The sequence below is a fragment of the Pyxicephalus adspersus genome, chromosome 5, assembly GCF_032062135.1.
Source record: "Pyxicephalus adspersus chromosome 5, UCB_Pads_2.0, whole genome shotgun sequence".
Taxonomy (NCBI): domain Eukaryota; kingdom Metazoa; phylum Chordata; class Amphibia; order Anura; family Pyxicephalidae; genus Pyxicephalus; species Pyxicephalus adspersus.
The window spans coordinates 137,229,984-137,252,333 of NC_092862.1; the positions used below are offsets into that span (position 1 = coordinate 137,229,984).

The 22,350-nt window shown below is 39.2% G+C and overlaps 1 protein-coding gene across 2 annotated transcripts in view; it reads left to right on the forward strand.

Moving 5' to 3' along the window:
* The window catches only part of HEPACAM2 (HEPACAM family member 2), a 61,034-nt gene extending 45,523 nt beyond the window's left edge, over positions 1-15,511 (forward strand). Inside the window, exons 5-10 of one of the 2 annotated variants that reach the window (XM_072412866.1) lie at positions 2,190-2,315; positions 2,853-2,880; positions 4,129-4,166; positions 5,565-5,638; positions 8,182-8,285; positions 8,653-10,296. In XM_072412866.1, the coding sequence (XP_072268967.1) occupies positions 2,190-2,315; positions 2,853-2,880; positions 4,129-4,166; positions 5,565-5,638; positions 8,182-8,285; positions 8,653-8,662 (380 nt within the window). In that variant the 3' untranslated portion in view covers positions 8,663-10,296. Of the gene's footprint in view, positions 1-2,189; positions 2,316-2,852; positions 2,881-4,128; positions 4,167-5,564; positions 5,639-8,181; positions 8,286-8,652; positions 10,297-11,461 lie in introns of those variants that run through there. The other variant, XM_072412867.1, reaches the window with a different exon arrangement.
* Positions 15,512-22,350: the final 6,839 nt, after the last annotated feature.

Consider the following 22,350-nt stretch of genomic DNA (forward strand, 5'->3'; position numbering starts at 1 on the left):
TGGCCACTTTAGTAAGGGCTGTTTCAGTGGAGTGGGCAGCTCTAAAACCAGACTGGAGGGGGTCAAGGAGAGAGTTGGTGTTCAGGTAATGGGTGAGTCTATCTTCCAGGATCTATCATGAGGGGACAAGAAGTACTTTTGTACAGGACCCCAATCAGGACCCCAATCAGAAGAGCTTGTCCTTTGCAATGCTGGAACTTTTAGACATTGAGGAGAGAGTCCCAGGAAGCTTACCTAGTATAGGGCCTAGAAATTTCTAATGGCGGTCCCTATGAAATAAGGATTTAAGGAAACAGGCCATTGGAATACGGGACCTGGACTCAAGACCACTTCCAACCTATGCCACGGACTACAAGCATTTGATAAAACTAATTAGGCTACAAACAGACAGATTGAAAAAATGTATTGAGAAATGGATCTATGCCAGAAAAAAAGCTGGTCAAAACTTTAGTAAAAAAGTTTTTCCAAAGCAATAGAAATGTTTTTAGCCAAGTTTGAGCAAGGCAAGTTCAAACTCATTGTGGTTAAAAGAAACAACTCATTTCCAAATTTTGATTCCTTCTGGATAAAAAAAGATCAATAGTCAATAAATAAACAGATGGGACATATGGCTCCCTATTGTGCAAGCTTTAACAACAAGCATTTAGTTGCAAGAATTCCCTTATGAATACACAGCATGTGATTGGCCGCTATTACATGTTATATATGTGGCTTAGACAATAGTAAACCAACTGTGCCACCTGTTTGACAATCGGCTGCTTTTACTTGTGAATAATCTCTAAGAATTATTGTATGGTATCATCCTTAAAAGCCAATGTCTTTAAAATCACTGTATTGATACATATATATATGTATTTAAAAAATCTCCCCTGAAAAAATAAGGAATGTGTGTAACACACATTTTAGATTTGAGATCAGCATCAGCGTTGCACTGCAGCTTCAACAGAATGGGGGTAGTTGGGAACCATTTTGTTCATGTGGTTGTATGATTATTAATAATAAACAGGGTTAATAATAGTGCCAACATATTATGCAGTGCTGTACATTAAATAGGGGTAGCAAATGACAGACAGATACAGACAGTGACACAGGAGGAGGAGAAGGTCCTGCCCTGAAGAGCTTACAATCTAGGAGTTGTTGGAAGCATCAACACAATATGTTGAATATTGTTACTGGAAGCCACATCAATTCTGCTTTTGTGATTGCTTTTCTGCAGTGCAATTGGCCTTTCCTGGGTACATGCTAGGTTTTGCACCTAGGAGTGGCTTACTGCATGGTTTGCAACTGCAAGTTCTTAATCAGCTTAGATGCTATCTGTTCAAAATGTAACTCAGGTTTGTCTATAGTGAATTAAGTTTTCATCTATTCTTACTAGCAATTACCAATCAAAACTAATACAGACTACAGTCTTCACAGTGCAGTGAAAGTTCACTTTGCAAAGAACAGTCAAGCAGGGAAAACTTTTGGACCAAACCTTCTATACTCACCCCTCCCTGTTCCACCGCCATTTTTATTTCCTCTTACGGGAGATGAACTTCGGCTATTTTGATTGACTGACACACAGGTGTTCATTCATTCACAGTATGCATGGGGAAGCCAAGATTGCTGGATATCCTGGGAACTAAAGCAGAGGCTGCACATGCGCAGCTTAGATTTTTTGACAGATACAAAGAGCAATCAGGCGGGTAGGAGGGGTTTTAAAAAAACCGCCTGCCCTTTCTGCAATATTGACCTGCCTGATCCTGGATTCTTAAATACTGAACTTCAGTTCTGCCTTAAGTTGCAAACACTGCAGCTTGCAGCAAATGTTTAAAACAGCCACTAATCTTCCCAGTGTTTCCTATGATGGGAAAAGGGGAACTAAAGAAAAGAAAGTTTGTTTGATGATTATATTGCTTTCATGGTTTAATAATTTCCCAGCAGAATGTCACTAAATTGTCATGAATGTGTAACTGTACAAATCTGAATGCTGAAAGGGTTACCTAGAATAATTCACCAAGGCTGGAGGTAATATTTACCCTTTACTTTATTCCTTCTGTAGACATTGGCAAATGTACTTCTGCTTTAAAGCATCCGTTGATTTAAAAATGATATTTCACTTACATGTGGGATTTGGAAGGCTGAATACAGTGTTGATGAGTTATACTTTGAAAATTAATTTTTATTTATGATTTTCTTTTTCTTTGCAGACCCTGAAAAGCTCTCACAGGTGACGGGCTCATTATCGCCACTGGCCGCCATTACAGGAGTGTCGCTATTTATTATCCTGTCGATCTGTCTGCTTTTCGTTTGGAAAAAATATCAACTTCACAGAGGTAGGGGCTGAACGTAAGAACACAGCTCTGTTTGCATTGTGCTTGGCAAGTCCTGTTTGCTTCGGCGGAAATAGCTTTGCATTTTACTGTATATGATTCATTGGTGCCATGACACATAAGTGACAACTCTAGCAGCACAGTAGCTCAGAGGCCAGGAACCCTATCTGCATGGAGTTTGCAGGTTTGGAGTTTGCAGGTTCTCCCTGTGTTTGCGTGGGTTTCCTCCAGGTACTTTGGTTTCCTCCCACATTGCAAAAACATGCACTGAGGTTAATTGGCTTGCCCCTAAAATTGACCTTAGACTGTAATAAAGACATATGACTATGGTAGGGACATTACATTGTGAGCTCCATTGAGGGACAGCTAGTGACATGACTATGGACTTTGTACAGCACTGCATAACATGTTGGTGCCATATAAATACTAAGTAATAATAATAATAATGCTTTAGTTACCAGTCATGATTTATCATTAACAGTAGCATTTGTGGTATTAATAGCAATCTAACCCTGTTTTTTAATCATTTCGTTTTTTCAGCAATTCAGTGGAAACTACAAAGCAGAAGGTATGATTCATGCTAAATTTTTACTGTAACACGATGGGAATTATTAATAAAATAATCACCTACATATAATATTCCTACATGACTATATAATAGGTGATATAATCACCTACATTACTATTTATATTTAAGAAGGGGGAACACCTGTGAGAGAAGCTTTATGGTGGCAAGGGGGAGAGGGGTATGTACCACCAACTCATTTCCTCCTTGGTGAACCGTTTTTTAAGAATCTTTTGGATCTCGTACAGTTTTTATTATTATTTACCAGTTTTCCTCCCATTACTGAGCTCCTGTTGTTGGATAAAAAACCCAGGGACAAAGCTGGACCCTGCAAGCATTATGGCTGTTCAGATAAGTGGTGAGATTTTGGTGCCACTTTCTCTGAATTGGTTCCTCAGGCTTGACGCTACATGTAGTGTCCCCCCTACAGCAGCCTATAGAGAATCAATGGGGGTAGCAGGGAATGGTATAGTACCTTCAGTAAAATGCAAACAGACGGGTTCCAACACAGCAGTTTTTGTCATGGGTGTGAATGTGGCCTTAGTAAAGTATTTGTGCAAATACACGGTGCACTCGTACTTTAGGGGTCTGAAGGACCCATAAACTAAATTGTCTTGGAGGGATTCATAGTGATAGTCAATGAGATGCAGATCATATGCAATTTGTACAGACTGGAAAATTGAGTCAATTAAATACTAAACCTGCAGACTTTGATTTGCTCAGTGCAATTTGCATCAATTTCCAAAAAGCTTGCATTTTCTGCATTTTATTGTCAATTCCTAGGAGGAAATAACCAATTATTTAACACCTTGGGAGCTACATAACTTCCCCTCCCTCGCTCACTTGGGTGGCAGAGTTTCCCACTGAAGGGCATACAGGCTACTATCAGGAAAGCAGAAAAGCCATTTATTTGCTGTAAGGAGACTGTGTGAATGTACTGTGCAGATCTTGTAAATTCTGCAAGGTGGGGAATACGCTGTATTAGCCTCATTTGTTACGTAAAGTGAATGTCACAGTAAATACCTTTTATTGAGGAACAGATGTTGCTGAATGTCAGAGAATGTCAGTTTAACTGGCTGAATCTTGAGCAAATTTCCATTTATTTGACAAAGTTCCCATAAGAATTTTGGGCATATATTGAGGGAAATGGTCCTTAAAGAAAAATAATAAATCTTAAATAAAAATACTGAAATGCATTATTTTACATAATGTTAACACTGTAATATGTGTTTTATTTCTGTCTCATCACAGGCCTTCTACAGAGTATAGAAGGACGCCAATATTTTCAGGTATGATAGTTTACAGGGATGAGCTTGTGCAGTTCCTGGCCTGAATGGTTATTGAACTCTCTGCATACTGTAATACACCCCCAAAATATTTCTCGCAAACTTTTGCAATTAAAATAGGGATTTTTAGGCTACGTACACACATCAGATGATTCTCGTCCGATTGTCACTTCAGGACTGGTATCAGACAAGAATCTGGTGTGTGTACAGTGCTCGTCTGACATCGTTCAAAGATCTGTCACAGAGGATGCATGAACGATCGCAATAGAAGTGAAGGGGAGAGAGCGCAGCAGGGAGCCGCTCCGTCGTTCTCCCTTCTCCATAGAGCAAGAACGGTGCTGTATGTTGTTTATATGTAAGGCTGGGTACGCATGTGCAATGGCTCTCGTACGATAATCGGCTCAGGGCTGATATCGGGCGAGAATATTGCATGTGTACAGGGTTCGTCCTGGCGGATCCACAAACCATGGACAACGAACAATCGTAATTGAAAGGAAGGGGGGAGAGAGAACAGCGTGGTGCCACTCCGTCATTCTCCCCCTCCTCTCTCCATAGAGCAGAACGGTGCTGTATGTACAGCACTTGTTCATGCATTGTGCAGTCATTAGTCGTTAGAAAGGATCCTTTCCTATGACAATTATTGAACATAAATATTGTGTAAATAGTCTAAGCTATTTGAGCTGGACCACAGACATCTCCCCATTTCCATTGAATTGTCCCTGCATCCTTGACACCAGTTGTGTGGTCCTTGAAGCTCCTGCAGGCGGTGACCTGTTGTTTTTTACCTAGGTACCTCAGTGGTTAGCACTCCGGCCTTTGCAGCGCTGGGTCCCAGGTTTGAACCTTGGACAGGATACTATCTGCATGGAGTTTGCAGGTTCTCCCTCTGTTTTTGTGGGTTTCTTCTGGGTACCCCGGATTCCTCCCACATTCCAAAAACATGCAGTTAAGTTAATTAGCTTCCCCCCGAAATTGACCTTGGACTGTATGAAAGACATATGACTATGGTAGGGACATTAGATTGTGAGCCCCTGCTCCCATGGACAGCTAGTGACATGACTATGGACTTTGTACAGCGCTGTGTATTATGTCAGCGCTATACAAATACTGTATAATAAAAATAGTATAAATAGAAGAAGTTTTACATTCACTGCTTAAACATCAAAACAAATAATTATAAAAACTGAAAAAGAAACGATTTATAATGTAAAATATACACCTTTAATTTGTTATTTCTCCTGTGTCAATGACAGTTGTCCCTTACCTCTTTAGTAGGAACATTTTGCATGTCTAAGCACTTTTTGTGATTAAATTAATGTTGTGTCTATTGTATCTATTTTGGGTTGTGTCTGTTAAAGGGTTTTCAATAACGATATCTGTTTCTTTATTGGATTGTTTTAGGACATGAAGATGCTATAAATGATTTTGGAATATACGAGTTTGTGTCACTGCCTGATTCATCGGTTCCACACAGGGTGCGTGTATGTGTACTGTTGTCTGTACTGTCTTTTGCACACGCCTGAACATTTATAGACCACCAACTGTTAACTGTCTGGACAACACTGACCACTGACATCCTGTTGAAGCTTACAGTCAGACAACCTATTGCAGTTATACAACACTGGGCTGGTTTAAGTCATTAATGTACCTGCAAGATTTTGGGAGAGAGTTAGCATGTGGGGGACATATAGACTCCATGCAGCTAGAAAAGATCAAGACCACATTGGTAAATTCATATGATTACTTGAATTAATGTGTAACTCTAGGCAGATACTATATAAGGGCCGGGTCCCCCTTTAGCTGTGTTTTTCAAATTCATGCAAGTTACCATTTCCATCTGTTGTTTTAGACCGGCGGTCGCCAACCTTTCAGACCACTAAATTCATAATTTTAAATCCCGTGTACCATTAAAATGAATTTTCTTAAAACAATAAATACATTTGTAAAATAATGATCTTCTTAATGATTTATTGATCAGCCCACGGTTAAATTAAGTATTACTATTGTTACTATTATCATTAGTTTTCTCACTCATTATGGGTTTATTTCATTCCAATCTAAGATCAAACAAGAAATGATAGTAATCAAAGTCAAACTATTTGATACCAAAATACACAGCTAAGGTCATACTTACCTAAAACAGCATCTGAGAAATAAGCAAATAAAATTAAACAATCGGATAAGAATCGGTATTGGCGGAGCGGGGTGACTATTGTAATGGTGGAAAAAATACTGAAGCGTACGGCTCGGCAATGGTTGCCTCATACAACTTAATACTACACTGACGTCCCGCTGCGCCTCCCTTGTTTTTCCGCCTCTAGTACAGTTTGTGAATTTAGTTCAATATAAAGGAGAAAATTGTCATTCAGAATATAATAATTTATTAGAATATTTTTATATTATATTATATTTGTGTTTTTTTATTAATAAAACATAAAAATTGCAAAAAATTTTTCTGTGAACCACCAAAATTTTCTTGTAGTCCACCTGTGGTCCATGGACCACTGGTTGGTGGCCACTGCTTTAGACAGCCCATTCATTGGAATGGGTGCCCTAATGCACCCTATTTTGCAGCAATGTAGTACATTGCCAAATGTTGGACTACAAGGTGCTGATAAATGCATTTGGGATGCAATTAGGAATGAATGCCAGCCCAGCATAGCAAAGCATGTCTTTTGCACTGCCACACATAGCATTTGTGTATGGAAACACATGTAATAATGCAACATAGTAGTGGGAATAAGTCTTATAAGTATAAAAAAAAAATTTCAGCCATACATTTAAATAAATATACTTACCCTTTAAATTGAACTATTGTAATACCTGACTTTAATCAGGGACCCATTCAGATCTTGGCACCTTGTTGTGTTGCAGTAATTCCTGCCTATTAACATGTATTTTTGTATTGAGTGAGCTGTCGGCTCATCCAGCAACATGTCCAAGAAAATGAACATGCATCATTTTTGGCAAATCGGTGCACCACATGTGCGTGGGAGCTGAGTAGCTTTATTGCGTTGGGGCATCATACCATGACACTTAGTACCAGATTCCTATAATCACTTTCATGGGAACATTGAGACTATAAAAGGAAGAAGCAGTGATGGGGCTCATAAAGTTTGCCATGTGAACATAAAACAGCAGGAAATATCAGAGTAAGAGCTGGAGATGTGCAGCTTGTTCAATACCAAATCACAAGATAATGATAACTGTATTCATTCATAGAGAAGCAGTGTTGTGATCCAATGAAAGGACTACCTATAACCTCCCCTCTCCTAACAAGAAGGAGAAGCAATGTATTAAGCAACAATGTAGCTGATAAATGTGCAGAATAGGCAAAGATCACAAGAAGATTTCATGCAAGGCTTATCAAACAGATATAAGATAATTGTAATTTTATTAGACTGAAAAGGAACAGAAAGGAGAAGCTCATAGTCAGGTTTTACATGCATCCTTATATACAGGAGCCCATCATGCACATGTGTTAGAAAGTTGTCTTATTTTTGCTGCAGTGATTTAGATCTCTGGATATAGCAATTGCTTCTTAGCAGCAATTTGTGCTTTTTGAAATAAAGGATAAAAGAGAATTCACGCATTCATTCACCATATGGTTGATGTTCTCTGTGAATATATGATACATCACATGATGATCTATATATAAACCTAGATGAGAAAGCTTCAGCATAATACAAATGCCAGGTTTGAATGCTAACTAAGACAACTTGGTTACTTTCTTCTTGCATTTACCATTGGTATAAATTGGGTGAGGTTTCTTTTTATTTTTTAAGGCAACAGAGTCACCTAAGGAGAACCTGTGCTATGCTTGGCATAGAAATAGGTTTCTTTTATTGTCCCCCTCCCCAGCAGCACATACACATCTTTCCTTTGCTGCTCCTTGGCCCTGGTCCTTAACTTTTATCTCCATCATTTTCAATCAGAATAATAGTTCTGTTGCATAAACATATCTTGCATTCTGGTTCACCAGAATTCTGGTTTAATGCATTTATTTTGCTCTACACAGGTTCCAGGACAAGCGTCTAATGTCTTACATCTCCAGGATATAAACTGCACCATCTATGAGGTCATCCAACACGTCCCAGAGCAAGCTCAGAGTGATCCACAGTCGTAAGTGTGACTAACATGAAAAAGGGAAACACCTTGCATGTTCATAACCACATCCTTAGGGTTATACAAAGGGCTTGGCTGACACCACACCCTCAAATCCAATATTTTCCTAGAATTCAGGGGCCATAATTATATTTTTTAGTTTTTTTTACCATCTGCTGGTGATATCTGACATTGCAGTACAATGCAATTATGTATATCGGCATTTCTCAACCTTTTCATCATGGGGGAACCCTTAAAATAACTTTCAGGTCTTCATGGAACCCCAGCTGGATGTTGGTAAGAATGTCACCCTTACAGATAGCCAAGAAGATCATTGGATGTCTCCTAAACTAACCTGATGGGCACAATATTCTCCTTTTTAAAGGAACCCCTAGCAACTTCTAGAGGAACCTTGACTGAGAAACACTGATGTATGTATTACAAAAATCATACATATATTCTGAGTGATGACTTAAAACTGCCCTGATGTCAGCTTCTTGCAGACTCTTGTACAGTACACTGGGAGTGGATGGGTCAGTACTTGGGATCCAATGAGGGTCTGGTGCATACACATGTGCTATTTCTCCACTAGCTAGAGAATGGGAGATGAACAAGTTGTATTTCCTAAAGCAGAATTAAAGCTAAAAGTAAAAAAAAATATCAGCAGGCAGGTTCTTTATTTATTGCAGAAGGGACAGTAAATTGACAGTAAAACATAGCTGTCTGTTTGCAGTCCCATCTTTTATTTATGTACATGTACAGCATTTCTAGCCTAGCTAACTGCTTGGAATAAACTAACATGCATGTGCATGCACAGAAGTTATGTCATTCCTGCTGGGTCAAGAGGGCTGAAGATCCTAAACCTGTATAAGTTTGGGTGAAGATGTCAGCATTGGTAAGGGAGTGAGGAGAGGTCAAATAAATTTTAACTGCAAACTGGCAGGTAAATTTGTTTAATTGCAGAAGGACCAAGAGAAACATACCTGCCTGTTTGTAATTATTTAACTAAACTCATCCCTCCTCGCTCCTTTGGTGATGCTGACACGTTCACCCTCTTCTTCCAAGATGGCCAGCCTGCTTGCAATTTTAAGGTTTAGTTTGCTTTACCTGCAAATTTCAGGTCACTTAGATTAGGGGGGCATTTAGAGTGGTGGGCAGAAAAATTCCTATGCAGTTCCTGATTGCTTGCACATTGCCAGCCCCTTGGCTGTCTGTACCCCTGGGCTGGTTCTTAAACAACTAACATTTAAACAATTTACACTGAGCAATACTGAACTGCTCACTGCTACCCCATTTATTTATTTATGTGTGGATATAACCTGCAGGCTTGGTTCAGGGTGTAAAGAAGAAATTGTACGGCAACCTCACTGGCACCCTAATATCACCCTAGGGTAGCAAACATGTTATCAGCAGGATCACCAGCTGAAAATAAAAGAAAAATAAATCAGGAAAATGACTGCAGCCACCACATCTAAGAGCCAGTAGCATGCAATATATTACATTTTTGTTCCTGAGACACACTTTAAAGAAGCTTGCTTGTATTTAAATCATACTCCCAGCGATCCTTGCTATGTTTTTATTGCCCAGGATGTCGACTATAAAATATTTATTTACTCGCTGCAAATAACAATGTTACAATCACCAAGGTCTATTTGCTGTAGCTGAATAAATACTTCATAGCTTAGTGAAGCAAAGTAAATAAGAAATCCTTGTATAATCAGCAGTCAAAGAACGGATCAGGTGTCCTGAAACATTAATTCATAGGAGATGCTGAACAAAGACTTTATGTGACTTATACAATAATCGGCCTGATACAATGACAGCATATCTGTAATATTATCGGCCAAATTACAAGCCTAATTTATTCTCTGTTCAGATATTTAGAGCCCATCCCTGCTATTAGGCTGCAGTATGAGGTTACATTCTAAATGCTACTTCTACACATGTGTGTTGTAGCATGGCGTGATGTGCAATAATACAAAAGCACTATATACACCTTTTATTTGGTGTGTCGTGGTGCATCAGTCACCGTTTCATACGGGCTGCCTAATTCATCTCCCATTAACAGGCGTTCACATGTGTAAATTGGCCCTAAACAAAGAATGCATAAAGTGTATGTAAATCATAAATCTATTTTTCGGTATGTTTGGTTTAAAGCCTCACTTGTATATAGTTTTCTAAATTCAATGAATTGAGGTTTTCTGAATCTGCTGCCAAGTTTTTATCTAGAAAGTCTGGCAGTAGCTGCACTTCATGTTCAGGTTGACAATGCCAACCACCGCCTAGCAATTAGCTGCAGCATTGTCAACATGCCATGCAAGCTCCTTCACTTGGCCAGACCTCATGGACAGGTCAAGGAGTACACACAGCAAGCTGACAACACTGATGGTAATTGGAAGGCAGTGGCTTAGTGTGGTCAGGTGACAATAGGAAGTGTTTTAAGAATACTTCCTATAATTAGTTATTATCATAATATTAATATTATTAATAATAATAATAATAATAATAATAAACAGCGCCAACATATTACACAGCGCTGTACATTAGGTAGGGGTTGCAAATCACTCCTATACAGATACAGACAATGACACAGGAGGAGGAGAGGACCCTGCCCCAAAGAGCTTACAATCTAGGAGGTGGGTGGGAAGTATCATACAAAAATATATCTTACCAAATATCTAAAGAAAAACTCCTCAAATAATAGATTTGCATACACTTTAAGCTTGCATGTCTTTTATTGTGTCTGCACACTTTTTTCATGATCGTGACTTTGATAGATCACATGACCAGGCTCTCCCATATTTTGTTTTTACTTCTCCAATATATCCAATGCATTCAACTGATTGTACACAACCAAAGAACCCAACACACAATTGTAGATTGCATCTCTACAGCCAAAACACTTTTTTTTAAATAGTCCTCTTTGTATGGCATTCCATTTAAAATCATTACATATTTCAACATTCATTACTAAGGGGCTGCACTGTCCCAGCTTCTTCCCTAATGTTGAGCTTGTATTGGAAGAATGGATGTGAAATTAGACATCATATATTTTATGACCCTATAAAAACAGTGAATGGTTCAGATGTTCTTCCACAATGCACCTATCATGTGTGATGTAGCACGGATAGTTTTTTGTTCATGCATTTTCTTTGGCTATGTCTGCAGTCCTCATTGTAATTTCTCTTTTACAGGTGAACTACATAGACTCCGGGACATCCAGTGAATGTGGTGCAATTCATTGTAAAAAAAATCCAACCATATTGATGAAATACCTCAGTCTGCTGCCAGTACCTGCCAATTACATTTCAGATGTCTCAGCGGAGATCCATCAATACTTTATCATGCCCTGCAAGCATCAATGCATTCTGATTTGTGCTGTCACTCCTGCACAGCTTTTTGTAAGATGACGCCATTGTGTTTATTACTGCATGTATACTTTGTATTTGGAGGGATGTACCCCTACCGCCAAGGGGGGACAAGGGCTGCCACCGGGCCCAAATCGGTGGAAGGCCCACATAGGACAGATAAGATGACAATATTTCCTGGCAGGAGAAAGTTAAATCTTGTTTTGTTATTACTTCTATTTCTATAAACTGAAACTATATAAAATATTTTGTATGGGATTTATGCAGCATTCACAAAAAATGTGGTGCACTTAAGTTAAATAAATTAATTTCAGCTAAAATTTGCATAGTTAATAAACTACTAGCTGTACCTTGAGCACAGACTGGGTCACATTTAGGCAATGTTCTCACCCATGGAGGGACCAGACAGTTCTGGGTGGCTCTTGGTGTCTGGCCCTCTGCCTTTCGCACTGCTGTGCTGGTTGCTAAAGAACCAGTGTTTGCACAACATACAGCGGGCGGCTGTGGGTGAAACTGAACCGCTCACTGCCTCCCCTATTCATTCTCAATGGGCTGCCGCAGGGGGAGATGCTAGCGTCTCACCTGAGGAAGCCGGGGGGGCTGAAGTTTTTTTTTTTTATATCTTTATATTTTTTCCTTACTCCTTATGACTGATTTTCCTTTGCTTAGGCATGCTTAAAAAATATTTTTCTATTGGTGAAACGCTACTTCCTGAGCTCACACTCCAATGCTCTATGCTGGCAGCGCTGAGTTAAAGCCACTTCCCAAATGTTTCCCAAAAAAGACACAGGGGTCTGCTACAAGACACCAAGCACAACTGCAGTAATAGGAAATTGTACATTAGAAAAGTCCAACTAACTAAATATATTCTTACTGGCTTCAATTGTGCTTTAAAATCTTGGACTGGCCCACTTACGTAGAGATTAATAAGGTCCACACATGAGATCTCTTTCAGTTTGTGGCAATGTTACTGCCTTTGATAAAATGAAGAGGGTTTAAATCCATGAAGTGTTTGTCTAGGTATGAATACCTAGATATATAGATAAAGATTGGGGGAAGAATTAAACATTGGGCCTGATTTATGAAATCTCTCCAAGACCTAAGAAGTTAGACTATCATGGGAGAACCTGGATAATCCAGCAAACCTGGAATGGATCCAGTCTAAGATTGAAAACATTTGCCAAATATTACCAAATGAATTATAATAAATCCATTAACTGTTTGCTGGATCATCCAGCTTCTCCCATTCTCCAGTCTTGGAGAGCTTTAAAAAACTAGGCCCATTCTGCTAAGATTTATCGCTGTCTGTGTCCCATTGGGGAAGATCACCCCTCTGTTTCTACTGGTAAATATTGCCACCAGGAGGGAAAATCCAAAGTATTTTGGTTGTCACTAATATGAGATCAAGAATATTAGGGGACACCTATTCCGGAGACTATTGTCCATGGAGAGGGATTCCTTACTTTAGGAGATTTCCTCCAACTTACTTCTTAATGGTACACAGACCGTAATAAAAAATTTGACCAGAGTTTTATTCTTTTGCTGCTCTGTCCCAAAAGTGTTTGACAATCCATACACTTTGAAGACAATTGCAAAAAGTTTTGCTATAGTGCAGCCTTTCTCGACCTTTTCACATGGGGGAACCCTGGAAAAAATGTTCAGGTCTTCAGGGAACCTTTCTATAAATATTATATTAATGGCTCACAGTACATTAGTGTTGGTGGTCAGTGGGAAGAATTCCTCTTACATTGCTGACCATTGGGAAGAATGTTACCCTTACAGATAGCCAAAAAGATCATTGGTGTCACTTAACCTGACCTGAGAGGTACAAACTGCTCATTGCTCAAGGAACCCCCTTGGAGGAACCCTGGTTGAGAAACACTGCTCTAGAATAAGGCCAAAACACAAATATTTATCATTAAAACAATACATTAATATATTATATTTATAATATATATTTTCCCTGAGAAACAGATAGAGGAGCTGGATCTCCACTTAATATATGAAAAGGAAATGCTCATATTTATGTAAATTTTGGGGGGTGAACGATTCATTTTTGTCTGTGTGTAGTGCACTCGGCATGCTGCAACATTTTATAAAGCAGCAAATCCAACATTCCCTGGTGAAGAATCAATTACTGCCATTGAAACACATGGACTTGGAAGATTCTGTATTGGAATGTTTCAGTGAATGTCAGATTCCCTGCTTTATAAATAGATTCCATAGTGGGCATGAGAAGATATTTTTAATATCCTTGTAGTTATTGCACATTTGCAATCTGAGTCCCCTCGGTGCACTGCTGGTGGTGAGGAGCCCCATCCTCACACATCACACTCCAATAATCTACAGAGCTGTAATCTATACCCCCCTCCAGCTATACTGATACTTTCCGGAAGTCTCTTTGGCTTTTTTGAGATGCATGATGGGACACGTACAGTGAAAGGTGCCTGTAGTGTTCAGTACAGCTTCTAGGGACATTGATATCCAAATATTGAATATAATATTGTGTAATGTACAGGATTCACAAGGGTTGCCTTTCCATATTTTCGTATTCATATTTATAATATTAATAAAGTTCTGGTTTCATTATTTTCAGCCTTCACATTCTATTCTCATGTCAGCCTAATAGCTTTTCTATTCTGATCCATAGGAACATTGCTGTCTTTAACTGGAATTGTATATATAACTATATACAATAGCTACTCCAGTATAAGAAAATTTAAATTCTAATAGGACATTATGCAATGCTAAGTTTAGTTGGGCATTTGTTGGTTGTTTAACCACTCCCAGTAACTGCATTGGCCACAATGAGCCTGATTAATTATAGGTGAACCTTGGTGACCCAGCAAACCTGGAATAGATCTGGTCTAGGATTGAAAACCATAAATCCATTCCAAGTTTACTGGATAACTCAGGTACCCCTATAATAATCATTCCAGTCTTGGAAAGCTTTAATTTATTAGGGGTATCTGCTCTAATACTCTATACTCCAAACCACTGGGAAACTGTCCCATTAAAGGAAATGAAATCGGTTTAGTGGCAGAACCTCCCTGAACCGTAGTATGAAACGCTGCACTGCAACTGCACCACTGGCAAACGCTTGTACAAAGCGGTATTACAACTGCCCCAGTTTGTTCCAATGATATCCAAGGCTTTGAGGGTGGTTGATGATTGGTTGACAGCGGTGGTTCAGCCTCTAAAAAAATGTCCGTAAGAACTTACCCTAACTGGTAATGACATTGCGGGGTCTTTTAATAAATAACAATTAGTACTGAAAATATTTTAAATGGGATTAAAATGCAGAGGTGCCTAACTTACTTTTACATTTCTTTTTCCTAATCCAGGAGAGGGCTAATGTGCAATTTTTGACATATCCTAGCAGTGTTGAAAACTGGCATTTTGCACCTTCCTATTGGCTGATCACTATAATGGGCGGTCACAATGGCCAATAAAAGTTTGAAAGATTCAGCTCTTAATGCTGCTATGAAATATTCAATTTTGCATATGCAAGGAAAACAAAAAAAAAAATACTTTCAGAAAGCTTGCTAAGACAAATAAATGTCATTTCAGCAGGGTTAGCATATTTTTATTTTCAATACTTTGCACATAATTATGTTATATTCATCAGATAAATTCAAAGGAAACAAAATAACAGCACACTTTATTATACAACCCGGCACCCACCGACAAATGCTTTACCCCAACAAAAATGAAAAAGAGAATAAAATATGAGAATAATTTGTACTCAGGATCCGAGCTTTGTAAATATATCTTGTTATTTGCTAATTCTATATTGATAATTGAATGTATGTTTGCTTATGTTCTGTATTTGTTACTTTTTGAAATAATAAAATACATCAAATATTGTCATACTTCTGCTTTGGCTGTGTGTGAACTCATTCACCTTTCACTTTACTGATATATGGTGTTGTAGTTATGTAGGGGTCAGCGAGAGGAACCACAGAGCCCAGCGGGGGAATCAGATACTCAACACATGTGGAAGTGTTGCATGATTAAAGGTTTGCAAAACTTTGAGGGCTATTTCTTGTGATTGACTATTATTTCTCAGGCTCAACTGAACTCCAATAAACCTGAATGGGTGGTGGGAAACTATTTTGTTTGCATGTGGCTGTGTGAAAGAACTGCGGCTCCTGGAAGTGATAAGTCTTCCCTGTTCACGCATTTGCTTTTCCTCCATTGGGGCAACAGGTTTGCCGCTCCTGTTTGCATAGCACTAATTTGCTTTGACCGTGGGAGTGACTAACTGTGTGGTTTTCCACTATAAATCTAAAAAGATCCTAATATAGTGATTGTGGGATATGTGGGCTGTCAGGGAAGTAAGTGGTATAGAATTTGCCATTAGAATTTTTTATTTCAAGATGACAATATTGCATTAAGGGCCCATTCATTTCTATGCATTTTACATTTATGTGGTCCTAATATACCCCTGTACTCATTGTCCTGGGAGGGGGCCAATATCTGGGTAACCAGGGTCTCCAGATTTCCCTATAAGCCCCCAACAAACTCTCACATCCATCTTGCTCAACTAGAATTTGGGATGAAGCCCTGTTCCTTAAAGCTATTATTATTATTAAGAAACAGTATTTATATAGCGCCAACATATTACACAGTGCAGTACATTTACTAGGGGTTGCAAATGACAGACAGATAAAGACAGTGACATATAAAGAGGAGAGGACCCTGCCCCGAAGAGCTTACAATCTAGGAGGTGGGGGAAGTATCACACAATAGGAAGGGGGATATGGAATGGTTGGAAGTAGTGAGGATTTTAGGAGACAGAAGAAGACAGGTAGGTGAGTATGAAAAAATGGGTTTTGAGTGCTTTTTTAAATGAGCAGAAAGTAGGAGCAACCTGAAAAGGACGAAGAAGACCATTCCAGAGAGTCAGGGCAGATGTGGAAAAGTCTTGGAGCGGTGCGTGTGAGGAGGTGATGAGTGAGGAAGTAATTAGTAGGTCATCGGAGGAGCGGAGAGAGCAGCCAAGAACTGTTTAGGGTTTTGAAGGCAAAGCACAGGAGCTTGAATTTGATTCTAAGGTGAAATGGAAGCCAATGAAGAAAACTACAAAAAGATGCAGCAGAAGAGGAGCTGGAAAAGGAGGTCGGAAAGATGGATAAATCTAGCTGCAGCATTCATAATAGATTGGTTTATTGCCCCGAGGAGGTTACAATATTCCAGGCAAGTTACACTCAATATTGAAATGAGGCCCTGTCCCTAAACATTGGGACCTCCACATTGTTGAGGAGAAGGCATAGAACCTGGTCTGGTACAGGGAGGGGGGAGTGCTTATACTCACTGCTCTCTTTCCCTGGTTATTATGGTTTCATGCCTAACCTATACCTAATACCCTTTTCCAACCAGGTTTATTAAGGGATTTTTGCATTTTCATTATTTCGGCCAAAGCTGAATACTGTCATTTTTTTTACATTTTTTTTGCATTGGTACATTGCAGTTCACAGTTACCCATTACTTTTTTCTGTTTGCCTATTATCCATAACCACCCCTCCCCCCAATTTCCACATTGCCAATTAACTCTCATGCACGCTGCTATGATCTCTGCATTTCCATGGAAATATGCAGTTTCCGTAGAAATCAGGGAAAGTGGAATTTTGGAATTCTGCTTCTCTCTAGTGCCATTTGACATCTGTATGATGTATCGACATATGTTGTCCATTTTTCTGATATTGTCATGGATTGTAGAGTGTAAAACTGACAAAAGCATAGCATGAAAAGACATATTTGAGGAGGAAAGGTGTGAATGAAGCTGTAGGATTGTAAGTTTTTCGGAACAGGGCCCTCTCCTCCTCCTGTGTCACTGTTTGTATCTGTCTGTCATTTGCAACTCCTATTTAATGTACATGTGTAATATGTTGGTGCTATATAAATCCTGTTTTTTATTATTATTAATAATAATAATAATAATAATAATACTACTACTACTACTACTACTACTACTACTAATAATAATAATAATAATATTGTCAGTAATAATTCTCCTTCACTTTGATGTAGTCCCAAGAAAGCAAAAAAAAAACCAAAATATTATGTTTGTAGATTTGTAAAATGTGAATTTGGTGCCACCATGTGGTCAAATATCATATTGCAGCAGCACAGAAATGAAGGCTAAATTAAGCTCCAGACAAAAACTAACCAGTGCAATGGGTCCATGTCAGAAATGCATTCTGTGTAGAGTTTTATGCCTACTCCCTTTTATAAAATTGCCTCCCGCCACCCAAAAAACTTTTCTGGCCAAATGGTTTTAGCTCTCTGACACCATCACATGCATACAGGACCTACAGTCTTGCATTATACATGAGCATGCCAAGGGCCTGCCCATATACCTAGTATATCGCCCCAGTATTAAAGGGAATATATCAGCATAGCAAGGGAGGGGGCTGCACACTTCCAGGTCCCCTGCTTTGGGGACACCAGCACAAGTGTCTGGTTTGTTGCCTTGGTTAGCTCTGGGGGTCTAGTGTAGAAAACCAAATTCAGCACCATGGAGAGCTATAAGCAGGATAAATATGAATCTTCACTGATACTGTACATGGGACTGGGATCCTATGCCAGCTGCTTTTACCTGATGCACATTCATCCATTGTAGGGTCAATGTTACTGGAATGTAGGGCGAATCCCATCATGTTCTATGGGGTCTAACATTTCATATAACATTTCATAAATTGTCTAATGATGCATTGATAAGCATACCCCTAAAAGTACATTACATTGTATTCAATCTAAAACTATATATTGAAGAATTACATTAATGTACAGCACTGTGAAATATGTTGGCGCTATATAAATACTATTATATAATGACAACAACAATTAAGACCCAATATTAGTAATATTTTTATATTAATAATAAAAGTGTAAAATGTGGCTTTTTTTATAAAGTAGGGAATCTGACATTCCCCCAAACATTCCCTGGTGGAGAATCAATTACTGCTATTAGAACACCTGGAGCTGGAAGATTCCCACTTGAGGAAATGCCAGATTCTCTGCTTTATAAATAGAGCCCAATGTTACTAGTGTTTTCTCCTAAATTAATCTTATAAATATTCAGACTGGCAGTGGGCACCCAGCTGCTCAGCCGGTGGTCTCTATGGGTGGCTGTGGATGAGAAGCGAGCTAATAAAGCAATCAAAAATAAATACAATTGAATATGTAGTAAAATAAACCTTTTATTTATAATAAACAGTATTTATATAGGGCCAGATACAGACAGTGACACAGAAGGAGGAGAGGACCCTGTCCAGAAGAGCTTATAATCTAGGAGGTGGGGGAACTATCACACAATAGGAGGGGGGATATGGAGTGGTGGGAAGTACTGTGAGGGTTTAGGATACAGAAGCCGGGTAGGCAAGTTTGAAAAGATGAGTTTTGAGTGCTCTTTTAAATGATCAGAAAGTAGAAGCAAGCTGAACAGGACGAGGAAGACCATTCCAGAGAGTCAGGGCAGCTCTAGAAAAGTCTTGGAGCCGTGCGTGTGATAAGGTTATGAGTGAGGAAGTCATTAGTAGGTCATTGGAGGAGCGGAGAGAGCGGCTGGGGGAGTATTTTTCTATCAGGACAGAAAGGTAAGGGGACTGAGAGCTGTAAATCCTACACTTGTACATGTGATTATATTAATTTCCATAGGTGTTGTGGCAATTTCTGACAACTCCACCTAAGGATTACATTGCTGCAGTCCATCCCGAACCTTCAATCATTGCTCATGGTTGATGAAATGCTGCATCATTATCTGGGCTGCTGAGTACTTTATAGTTTTCTCTTGGCTACCTATCCCCTGAGGAAGTGATTTCATCCGCATCCGCAAAACGCGTTGGGTGTTTTTTGTTACCCTATTTTTAGTAATCTCAGTTATAGTCACTACATTTTATTTTTGTCCATGCATTTTATGTATTTTATTTTCTATTACATTTTATGCAAATTGTTTTGAATAATATGTGCCTATGTCAGGAACTCCCAACCTTTTCTTTCAATATTACTAGGAAAGTATTGTTGTGTTGTCTTGTTTCGGTGTTAGGGATATGGCTTTCCAGATATTTTACAAACAAGGCGACATACCCGAATTCTTCTTTATCATTTAATAAATCTGATTCTAATAAATTGCAACAATGTGTAATTAGGGCCATTTCAGACCCCCAGCGTTCTACTTAGGGAACCTCTGCTATATTTACTAGTTGAGAAACGCTGGGGTACAATTCATCCGGGGTCTGTTCTTCGATAGAAAAATTGATTTCCTATATTATTTAAAATTAAAAGAATTCCCCCCCCCCCCCGGCACACAGGACATTCCGGTCTCCTGAGTAAGGGAGGCTGTGATTTTGTAGCCTCCCCCCCCCCCCCCCCCTTGAAATCAGCATTTTTCTCACCCTAGAATCATCCTATCAATAAGCCCCCACATTTGGGATTTCTCACCTTTTACTTTGGCTGATCACTAATATAGATACACAACCAGCAATAAACCCGGACAAAGGGTTTTTTCCCAATTCTAAATGTTTCAAATTGTCTCGGATTAACTTTGGGCTCTACTTTGTGTTATTAGATATTCACAGATTTAGATTTCACAGCAGCTTCCAGATCCTCCAATTGCAAGTCACATGACCAAATGTCTAGGCAGAAATACTAAATATCAATTTGGCGCCCCCTTTTGGTAGAAGCTTACATGAAGCAGATTTATTCAGCGAAACGCGTCGGAATTAACAAGATTGCTATTAGAAAATGATGTCTTAGGTGGTTACTTATGATATATGTTGTACAATTTGTGTGTAACTTGTTCAGCCAGATTTGCATATTGAAATTATACATTAGGAAATAGAAATTTTTTGATTGTAATTTGTCTTGTTTTTAATATATGATTACAATAAAATGATTTTACATATTGATGGATTTGTATGTGCTGCCTTAAATGTCCCATCTTAGTTTTTAGTCCCTATTTATTGTGGAGCGCTGTGTAATATGTTGGTGCTATATAAATCCTGTTTATTAATAATAATAGTTTTATACTGTTTGGTTCTAAATGAAATAGTGATATTGGGAGCAAGGTTAAATCTTAATTCTTATTTCTTCTAGAAGCTCACAGGACACAACTAGCAATATAAATGAGAGCCAGGGTTTATTTTAAGGAAGCAAAATGTGCAAATGACTCAGCCCCGCTATATATTTGCCCCACTTTTTTCAGCACAGTGTGGGATCATGACATTAAAACTTTTCATGTTTCTGCCAATCTTCCCTTTATGATGTTAATACTTCCTGTGCGTTGTCTCTCCTCCCTCCAATAAGCAGCTCAGAGCCTGAGGACAGCACAGTGAATAAATAATCAGGTGACAATGTAATAAAGTCTGACGCACGGAGCGGGGACATCCGGGCTGACGCGTGGGCGAGCGTCTTTCCAGGAAGAGCAAATGAGAAAACTGAGCCCGGAGTGATCTCTGTAATATATACAGAAAAATCAGCTGCCTACAGGAAATCAGACGGTGACTACATCAAGTGCAGAGCCAAATGTGGTTAAAGAGGTCACTGGGGTTAAAGCAGAACGCCTGCAAAGAGATGAAAGGGATTGTTTTAGCTGGATTTATACAGGTAGTCCCCGGGTTAAGGACATTCGACATACAGATGTCTCCTAGATAAGAACGGGGCTTCCCTGCTCCCTGGTGTGCAGGACGGAGGCTTGGAGGGGGCAGTTTGTATGACTTGCTGAAGAAATCTTTTGCTAAACACAGCTGAGGATGTGGGTGATCCTAAGAGCTGAGATGATCTGTAACCTCTTTAATGACCAAGACAAACTCTGCAGTTGTTTCTTTTTGCATATCAAAGCACAGCTTGCTCCAGAAGGTAATGAATGTTTGGGCTCCATAAAGATTTTTTTTTGCTTGTGATTAGCTCACAGTGAGGATTTTATACAGTAACTGACACCGTGCTGCCTAATATTATGTTGAGACACACATCTGTCCTAATTGCATTTAATAAAATAATGTACCTGTTCCAACTTACATACAAATTCAACTTATGAACAAACCTACAGTCCTTATCCTGTTTGTAACCCAGGGACTACCTGTATTCCCATTCTTTGCTGCCACCCAGTCCTCTCTAGTTGATTTTTCTCTGCTGTAGATTCACTTTTACTTCTCTGCAATCTGTAAATGGACATTGAAAGGAGAAGCAGCACACTGATGAGCTCATCTTTCTGCTCTCTTGTTGTTTCACTTGCATCACACCAGGTTTCTGAGATCATTTCATTCCCCCTTACATAATTCAGCATTGTTATGCTTTGTCCATGGGTCAGCGCCCTGCTCGCAGGCTGTTGAATTCATTATCATGCACACCGTTGGTGCCTTCTCCCTCTTGAGCCCTACAAGATTTTCTATTGGAAATACAAGGTGACCGCAAGCTGCTTGGGAACTCCTTATCACACATGTGCTCATGCCTAGGGCTGGAACCCTGACACACATGGGCAAGTCCCATGGTGCAGATGATAAATCCTGTGCTCTGCACATTGTGCTGCTTCAGCGGAATTCTGATGGATAGCGCCATCATGTGGCATGGCTTATAATGAGTGTGTAAACCCCAAGTATAAAGCCATTTGGGCCCTTTTAGTCTATTCTTTATGCCAAGTAAAGCATTTTATTTATGGGCATCATTTTTTAAATGTTTTCAACCAGTTGGGACATTTCAGCGATAAGTGCACA